The 9,913-nt window shown below is 35.4% G+C and overlaps 1 protein-coding gene across 4 annotated transcripts in view; it reads right to left on the minus strand.

Annotated features, from left to right (window-relative positions):
- PBX3 (PBX homeobox 3) overlaps positions 1 to 9,913 on the minus strand; it is a 195,775-nt gene that overhangs the window by 171,978 nt on the left and 13,884 nt on the right. The window contains exons 1-2 of one of the 4 annotated variants that reach the window (XM_036329639.1): positions 3,773 to 3,868; positions 3,554 to 3,674 (exon numbers count right to left, since the gene is read on the minus strand). The exons of 2 other annotated variants lie outside the window; for them this stretch is intronic. In XM_036329639.1, coding sequence (XP_036185532.1) covers positions 3,554 to 3,628 — 75 coding nt within the window. In that variant the 5' untranslated portion in view covers positions 3,629 to 3,674; positions 3,773 to 3,868. Of the gene's footprint in view, positions 1 to 3,553; positions 3,675 to 3,772; positions 3,871 to 9,913 lie in introns of those variants that run through there. One more of the 4 variants, XM_036329635.1, reaches the window with a different exon arrangement.

Raw genomic sequence — 9,913 nt, forward strand, 5'->3', positions numbered from 1 at the left:
AGAAAACCTCAAAAATCAACATTACTTATGTTTTGATCCACTTTTTACTTTGAAGATTTTTCAACAGTTCATACTACACATCACAATATCAGGGCATATTGGCAGATTCTCCAACTTCCAGGCCTTAGTGTTATTTCTGAACTCAAATTGTCCTTCTCTGCTATTCAAGAAAGAGCATAAAGACTCCTCAGAGATATATATGTTAAATGCCTTGCATTGTGCATCTTCCCATCATTCAATTTTCTTCTTCTCTGCCACTAAAAACACACTTCTAGAAGCCTTCTCCATTAACAAGTCCCCTCCATTTCCTCTTCAAACATTCCAACTTTCAGTACTGTGAAAACAACATTAATGCTTAACCTATGCGATGACAATAAGCACAAATTATACGAACTTGATTAACGGGCCAATTCTGCTTTTAAAAATACATTTAGTTAAATATTATTAAAGCTGAATGAGGCCGAAACCGGTTTGGCTCAGTGGATAGAGCGTCGGCCTGCGGACTGAAAGGTCCCGGGTTCGATTCCGGTCAAGGGCATGTACCTGGGTTGCGGGCACATCCCCAGTGGGAGATGTGCAGGAGGCAGCTGATCGATGTTTCTCTCTCATCGATGTTTCTAACTTTCTATCTCTCTCCCTTCCTCTCTGTGAAAAATCAATAAAATATATTTAAAAAAAAAAAGCTGAATGAGACCATAGAACTCACTTAGTCCCACTCTTTTATTTGGTAAATAATCACTCTGTGACTTGCTCAGCAACTCCAGGAAGGCTATGCTAGATCTGTATGGATATGTGAATCAACCACTCGGCATCTGTTAATCTGTCCTTTTGCTTTTACGTGTGCCATCAAGACTGATAATGAGGTCCACTTTCTAAGAGCAAAAGCTGTCTTAATTTTGAAGAATATTCAGCAGAACATCTTTTTTTTTTTATGTATTTTATTGAGTTTTTACAGAGAGGAAGGGAGAGAGAGAGTTAGAAACATCGAGAGAGAAACATCGATCAGCTGCCTCCTGCACATCTCCTACTGGGGATGTGCCCGCAACCCAGGTACATGCCCTTGACCGGAATCGAACCTGGGATCTTTCAGTCCGCAGGCCGACGCTCTATCCACTGAGCCAAACTGGTTTCGGCGGAACATCTTAATTTATATAAGCACTTAATAAAATAATCCAGAGGACCACAATAATGACATCAGGATGCATGCTGTTGCCTTCAGGAACAGCCTACTAAAAACCTGTTTATTTTTGGAAAATTTTTTCTGTACAGCTATAATGAAGATAAAGTATGGTCTTAGGGCAAGATATATTTTACTAGAGGCCTGGTGCACATGCACTAGTGGGGCCCCTCAGCCTGGCCTGTGGGGATCAGCGGACCTCCACAAGGCCGCAGCCCGGCCTTACCCACCAACTCGTGGGGCTCCAGCCCACTGTCCGCTTCGATCCCGCACAGCACGAAGTAGTGCGGGAAACGGCAGGCGGCTAAGGAGGAGTCCAAGCCCAGGCTGGGCACGGGGTGCTCCTGCTCATCCTGGCCCTGCTGAGCCTGCCGCCACCACAGCTAGGAGTGCGCAGGGAGAATGTCCACAGGAGAGGCTTGTGCCACTGCAGCTGCCAGCCATGAGCCTTCACGGGGTCGTCTGGCCCCCGTCTGTCAGCTAAGGGGTGCTCCTGCTGTGGGAGCACACTGACCACCAGGGGGCAGCTCCTGCATTGAGCGTCTGTCCCCTGGTGGTTAGTGCACATCATAGTGACCAGTACGTTATCAGGAAGTCTGATCGCTTAGGCTTTTATATATACAGATTTACAGTTTATGTAGATTTGCAGGTCTTAAAAGGTGGCTTGTAGGCCCCAGGGTTTCCTGAGACCCTTTCAGGAGTCCACAAAATCAAAATTATTTTTCAGTACTAAGGGGTTATTGTCCTTTTCACTGTGTTGACATTTGCACTGATGGTGCACAAAGGTGGGTATAATTGCTGGCACCTTAGCACAAAGCAAGGCAGAGGGGCCAAAATATGTTAGCAGTCATTGTGTTCTTTACAACTAGGCACTGCAATTTAAAAAAAAAAAAAAATTTCACTTCAGAATATCCTTGATGAAACAATAAAAAATTTTCATTTAATTACACCTTGAGTACCCGTTTTTTTAATATTCTGTGTGACAAAACAGAAACTGCATCTATACAAACACTCCTGTGGCGTACTAAGTATGAGAAAAAGTTCTAGTACAACTGAGTTGCAAGCTGAACTACTGTTTTAAAAAGAGAATAACTGACAAATTATGGTATTTCAACTAGCTATCTGGCAGGCAGTTTTTGGAAAATGAACCAAGTAAACCTGTTACTTCAAGAAAAACAACTATAGTTTTGGGTGCCAAAATTCTAGCTTTCTTGAAAAACTTAGAATTTTGAAAAATTGGTGTCCACCACTACGGGTGTGACAGCTTCCCAGTGCTTAGAAACTTTTCTCATAAATTTGGTGGTAATATCAATTTTTATCTTGATGTAATTTTTATCTTATATGATGAAATTTATTAACATTTGGAAGTTATGCACAATTCCGTGAACCAATATTTTTCAAATGACTAAGACATGATGTTAGAAAATCATGTATGGTTAGAAGAGCTATTCAAAGTGCAAACTAGACTAATAGATTTTAATGAAACAAAGTAGAAAAGTTTATTAACACGGCTTCAGATTACACATTTGAACTAACCTTTAATTACCACTTATCAAGTTTTGGTGTAGTATCAAAGAAGAACATCCACAATGACCTAAAAAAGCTATTAAAATACTCTTCCCTTTTCCAATTATATATCTGTGTGAGGTCAGATATATTTCGTCAGATACATCAACCCTACAATAACAGACTGAATCAGGAGCAGATATGAGCATCCAGTTATCTTCTATTAAGCCTGACTTTAAAGATATTTGCACCATTTTGTTTTGTTTTGGAAAATGCTGTTTAGGATAACATGTAAAGAGTTGATAATTATAATAATGTTATTTATGTTGTATAATAATGTTATTTATGTTGACATATAACAAGTTTATAATTTATAAATTAATTTAAAATATTTTAAATTTCTGTTTTAACTTCTAATACAAATATATACTGATAGACATTAAACCCACATAAACAAAAATTCTTTTAAGAGTGTAAAGGGGAGTCCCGGATCAAAACGTTTAAGAATCAGTAACATAGATAGTTTCCTCAAAAGTCTTCATATAGAAACATTTGACATATTAAACGCAGTTTCCTATCCAAGAAAACATTTACTTACTTTATTATATATACAAAGGATTTCATGTATGTTAAAGGAATTTTACCATGTAGCAAAACTTGAATCCCTATAAAGCACCAGGGAGCAAAAGATTTGCCAATAAATCCAATTCCCTTCTCCACAAGGAGCTTATACTACATCTAGATTGTAAACCAATACTTTTAATTTTTAAAAACAAGTCAACATATGCTAATTGCCATATAAGTCCTTCAACAACTCATGTTTCAGATTTCAGGCCACGCTGTCCTTTTTTTTTCCACGTCTACCAGCACCTGAGTCTGGTAGCTAGCTTTCTCTTCCCTTTCATACAGTTGTTCTATTCCATTTTCCTGATCCTTTTCCTTCATTACAGACAGTCAGTAGACTCACTGATACTCTTAGTGTTTGTAGAACCTGTGGTAAGAAAGTTAATCCATTAGGCTTCCAAAAAGAAAGTGGATTGCAGTTACAAATTGGGACAAAATATGGTTTAAAGAGAAAAAAGAATTTACCCCTACAAAAGCAGTTCTCAAACTGAGGGCCACGAGGGATCCATGAAGTACCACAAGCATATGTAGTTGTGAAAGGTAGATATAAGCAGACCATTTGTCTATTACACAAAACAAATGACAGATATTTAAATTATATGACTTTTGAAGAATAAGGACAAAATAGAAGTAAAATATTCATCAACTAAATAATTGTAAGCTTCCCATGCTCAATGATTTTTCATGAAGCAAATATTTGGCAATTAGTTTATTAACTAAGCAAATGAGATTTTGACATATACCTCAGCCTCACAGCTACTATCTAATTCACCACTTAGCATTCACCAAATTCACTAGTTACTTGAAATGGTCTTTTGATATTGCAATTGAGAAAACCCATGACAAAATTACTTCCAATGGGTTTTCATTACAAATAGTTCGGGGTGTTTTTTTTCCTATTCAAAATTGCTTTAAGGGTTACAGTCAACAAAGCAAGTGAATACAAACTATGATTTCCCAGGTTTTCCCACCTGACAAGCATCAACAGATCAGTGGTTGGTTCAAAATAGAAAATAAACAGTTCAATAATGACTGTAGTGCAGGTTAAGTTATGAAATTAAAACCAAGTCCAAAAGGGCAAAAAACTAGAGCATTTAAGTAAATGATACCTATTCTGCGTCCCCCATCAGCTAAATTTGAAACTAGCATTCATTTCAATAACTCATAATCCTAGTACATTTAAACTAATCTTAGGTTAATCTCTGGACTATTCAAATACATGTGACCAATCTGTCACCTCTGAAGATAATTATTTAACTTAAACAGAAAATTTTGTATTTTTAGATAGAAAACTCGGTTATGAAACTGTATTCACTAAAATGAATATAAATCAATCATTATGACAGAACTTGAGAGTCAAAATGAACAAAATATTCTGTGTCAGCAAAATGTTTCTTGTCAAAATCTACTCTTTAAAATTGTACTATAATATACTAAAACAAATGTCCTTCCCAGCTCCATAGAGAAACAAGTCTTAAATCATCATAATTCAAAACTACTATTTGGAAACACACAAATATTGCCTAGCTGTGAAACAGATTGCTTATTATCATACCTAGTTATAAAGTGAAAACTTCAAAGATGAATATTCAACCCCAAACATGTTAAAAGGAGTTTCAACATTGATTTTTCTCTTATTAGCATAAATATTATCATTGACAGTAATGGGAGAAATAATAGATATAAATTACTTTTATATAAAATGTGTATATAAGTTACTTAAGATCCAGGTAAGTAGCTATGGCAGTTTTCTTACATTGTATATAGTTATCACAGTTAAGATAAATTTCTATGTAAAGGATTAGGAGAATGTAATATCAGATTTAATATATTCAGCAGGTACACATCATATAACATGTGCAGGAGGAATTTACTTATTTATTTTTTAAAAAGTTATTGAGCTATAGCCGGTGTTTCTAAATGGTTAGAGTGTCAGCCCACACACCAAAGGGTCTCGGGTTCAATTTCCGGTCGAGGGCACATACCTGGGCTGTGGGTTCGCTCCCTGCCCCTGGTTAGGGAGCATGGGGGAGACAACCGATAGATCTTTCTTCCTCCCCCCACCAACCCCCTCAACCCCTGTCGCTCCTCCTCCCTTCCACTCTCTCTCAGAAAAGCAATAGAAAAAATATCCTTGAGTAAGGATTGACAAAAATAAAATAAGTTATTGAACACATAATGTTTGCTAAAGAAAAGTGACAGACAGACAGCCTCTGCCCTCCAGCAGCTTATAGCATCCTAGAGAATAAAACTAAAAAAATTGTCCATTCATTCCTAAATGAATCTTTGTAACATACACTATCAGTATTAACTTTATCCAATGATAAACTTTAATGACCCAAGAAACATCAAGATTTTTAAATTATAAGAATAAGCCCTTCTAAGTAGAGATAAGTAAATTTCTCATAATTTTCCCCATTAGGTCATAATTTAATACTCCTTCCTTCATCTTATAACCCAGATAGACCCTTCTCTTTTTCTCATAGCTGGTTACCTCAAAAATCAACTCTAGATTTATGACTTTACATGCCCCACATATATTACTTGAAGTTTAAAAGTGAACAAAAAAAGGTAGGAATAATTGGAAATGGTAGCATAAGTCCCAAATTTTAAAGACTGAACATATTTTTCAGTTGTCTATTTCTAAGAATGTACCTATAAAAGACTTGCAATACAAATAACACACTAAAAATAACAATTCTTAAATGCATGAAAAAAACCCTGGTATTATTTTTATACCCATTTCCCTTCAACTTGTTTCCTGCCCTTAAATAATGTGGGATCTCAGTTCACCAGTGACCATTCTAGCAACTATCAGGGAGGGTGTGGTATTTCAATTTTTATAAGAACTACTTTCTTTAAAATACAAACAACTTTAAATGATGCCATTTATGAGAATCTCTCTCTGGGTTCAATGTCTATAAATAATCATTTCTAGAGCCTCCATAAAAAGGTTAATTACAGAATTATCAAATTAGAAATAAGACTTATTTTATTGATTGAATTTGTAAATGGTTAAAAACTCAGCAACCTTCACAGCAAATGTCAAGGATCTAATGCCTAGGAGACTAGGCAGAAGTAATCAACTATCTAGCACTAACAGCACAAAGAGAGGAATAGTGACTTTTCTAACTTTCTTTTTGATCTATAATTATACCCTAACATATCGAGTTATAAAAACAAAATATAAAAACGGGCTTAAGCCTATCATAATTGTCCCTGAAAAACAAACCTTTGCAAATAATCAGCAAGAGCAATCACCTAAAACTCCAATATCCTGACGTTTCAAGGTCCATTTTAGATGTTAAAATAATAGCTTTACCTATGAAAAATGTATATAAAATAGCTTTACCTATGAAGGGTATTGCTAACTAAAATTTAAAACTTTTTACCAAACAATATTTTTCTCATAGCATGTAGTTCCCCCAAAAGGCGAGAGATAAACTCTTTATTCTTGCTTTGTGCCTTAAGACATAATCTGCTTTTATCCTTCAGCAAAATATGAACCAGCTACTAGGCTGACAATGCCAAGAACCATGACAAAATGGATTATTAATGAGAAACTGAACTCCAGAACTCTATTAATTTATGTCTTCCTGTCGGATCCAAAAGATATATCAGCCTTCTCACTCAAAAGAAAAAAATGCCAACACTGTACTTTGTTTTAAAGTTCTCCACAGATGAAGAATTCATTATCCAAAGTACAGTTCTGTTATTTCAGGCTTTCTTGTAGAATAAAGAATCTTTATCAAATGGCTAAGAAAGCTGCTGACAAGTGCAAGTACCCTGAAAATATATTTACGTCAAACATTCACTGAGGAAAACCGGGTGAGGGGCAAAATAAAGGTGAAAGCCCCTGCAACATTCCTGTCCCAAAAATCTTTAGAAAATTAAACCTTTTTGATTCCAGTTACATAATGGTAAGCAACATTAATACAACTGCATGTTTGTGGACTTTTTAAATTCCTAATTACACTAATTATTCTGACATGAAGGGAAATGATCTAACAACTGAGAAGAATGTGTGATTTCTTTATGCATAAACAATGTTTAAGTGACATAAAATATCCTTTTAAGCTTTCATTTTTTAAAAAATCTATCTAATCTATGCTTATCATAATATTTATGAAATAAAAAAAAACAGGAAAAATTGCTATAATGTACTCTGTGTGACCTCTGCTTTCTACAGAGAATGAAAACAGCCTTTTGCTTTTCAATCCCCATCAAAGTGGAGTAAAAGAAGGGACAGCATTCCCGTGCTCACTGCCATTAATCATTGCTTTCTTCAAGCAAGTGCGTATTAATTTCTGTCATCCCAAACATCATCGAGTATTGTTACAGCACCGTTCACTCCTCATTCACCACCAGTTGTTACCAGTTTCCCTACACTGAGCAGAGACAGGGTGAATCGTGTGGATTTCAGTGTTAGAGGCCTTTATCCCTGGGGTGCTGACACCAATTAAGCCATTTCAAGAAGAAATGAGAACAGGCCCAACCCTTCCATGTAACAGGAGCTTGCACCTAGCTTTGGCAGGTTGCCATTTTCTCTGGCTTCACACTATAGAAATACTCTTCTCCACATCCTTTTGAATGATTCCGGCTGTTTACATGTAATCAGTAACAATATCTTTTTGTTCCTCTCTTCAGGTTCGAATTTAGTGCCCAACATAACCTAACACTTAATACTTGGAAAATCTAGATGGTAATCTAGAAAGATGAATGCTATTATTTACAGATTCATTAAATTCAGGTTAGGAAATAAAAACATATATTCCCTTTAATTAAAAAAAAAAGAATTTTAAGGCATTTTAAACAGAAATTAGCAGAACTATGAAAGCTACTGCTTTTCTCAAACTGGGTAATTGAAGATAAAACATTTTATTCCATTAGATCAATTTTAGCACTACATTTGCTAAGAAAATTCATATACACAGGAATATAAACCAGATACTTCTAGTATTAAAGGGAAAGTTTGTATCCAGTTTAAAGAAGCTTATCATCAACATTGCATTGACATCTGCTTTCTTTTGGAGTCTTTGGTCAGGCACTAAAAGGCTATGCTTTGTAAAAGGTTACCTTCAGGTCCAAAAAAATCTGCTCAAATGAGTTCAATTAATATCATTTTTGCATCATTAAATATAGAGATCCATCAAACTCTTTCACAATATTGTTTACTTTTTTGACCGCTTTAGATCTAATCATTCTCCTTGTTTTAGACATTTACATCTGCTTTTAAGTTTTTATGGTTGCCTGTTGGCAGGCAGCAAAGTGGAGCTGTCGATGCTACTGCAGAATAATGCAAGGTTTGTTATGAATTAAATATTAGAAACCTTAACACAGCGGCCAATAAGAATTATTTGCCTTATTAAAGCAGCAGAAGACGCTGATTAAATTTTCATTGCATTGCAGTCTTTTTCCCATTTCTGCTTTCAATTCATCATTCTAATGTATGAAAGGCTCGCCGAATAATGGCAGGGGGACTTAATTTCTGGAATGCAAATATAGCAAAGAAAATACATAAATACCCTCCCAAAAAACATTAAACAGTCAGTTCTAATTAAGTGAATACTAACTAAGTAAATATTCTCTTAAAGGGAAAAAAATAACTCAAATGTCAAGAATTCAAAAAGGACAATTATCTATTTTACAAATACATACAGATACACATTGTGGGTAGACTGTATTATTTTTTGGAAACTGCACTTCTTACAATCAATTAACTCTTTTGCAGGCTTTACAGTATCCTAAAGAAAAGGAATACAGTTATGGCCGTACTCAGCTTTGCAGTTTCTAAAAAATTAATAATTTTTGTAAGAAAAAAATGACAAGGGTAATAAAACAATGTATGTAAAGTAGCACTCAGCCAGAATGACAACTAGCACTTTTAAATTCCTACATTATGTTTTAAATTTACAGCATTGACTGTTGCAAATATATTGAGGGAATAAACTGCCCTCCCAAAAATACTGTAATCGTATGTCCTATGCTGAAGGTTGTTCACGTTTCTGCCTTAATGTGAGAAAGAAAATGAACTTCAAGTATCCATTTCCCCTAGAGAAAATCTCTTCCTTGAAACTCTGCAACTAATGAAATTGGGATCTATAAATAGCAGCATCATTACCATGAGCCTCTGCTCCACCAGTCTCCGCAGCTGACCCTCTTTATACTAATAACTACCAGACTTCAGTCTCATCCCTATAGGGTGATCAATATTAGGACAGTTAAAAATGTGATGGAAATTTAACCTACAGAAATGGCATTTACTTATCAAGTTTCTTAAAAACAGGCAGTACTGCCTATACTTATTACTTTTCTGCTCAGACTTTACTTGAAAGGTGGTTTGGGGTATCATTTTGGCTTTTTAAATTTTTTTTTAACTGAGATGAGTGAGCCTCTGTAGCTTTTTCTCTCATGCTATAGAGACGTGCATTATGACAAGACAAAAGTCATAATACACCTGAAATACTCCCTGCTGAATCTCTCTCAATGAACCTCATTAAAATGGTTACTCTATTCCAAATATTATGCACTGAAGCATTACTGTAGTAAACTCTTGCTAGAATTGTTGAATACAGTGATGGATAAAAATCTGTGAGCATTTAATCA

This window comes from Myotis myotis, unplaced genomic scaffold (genome assembly GCF_014108235.1).
Source record: "Myotis myotis isolate mMyoMyo1 unplaced genomic scaffold, mMyoMyo1.p scaffold_m19_p_12, whole genome shotgun sequence".
NCBI classification, from domain to species: Eukaryota; Metazoa; Chordata; class Mammalia; order Chiroptera; family Vespertilionidae; genus Myotis; species Myotis myotis.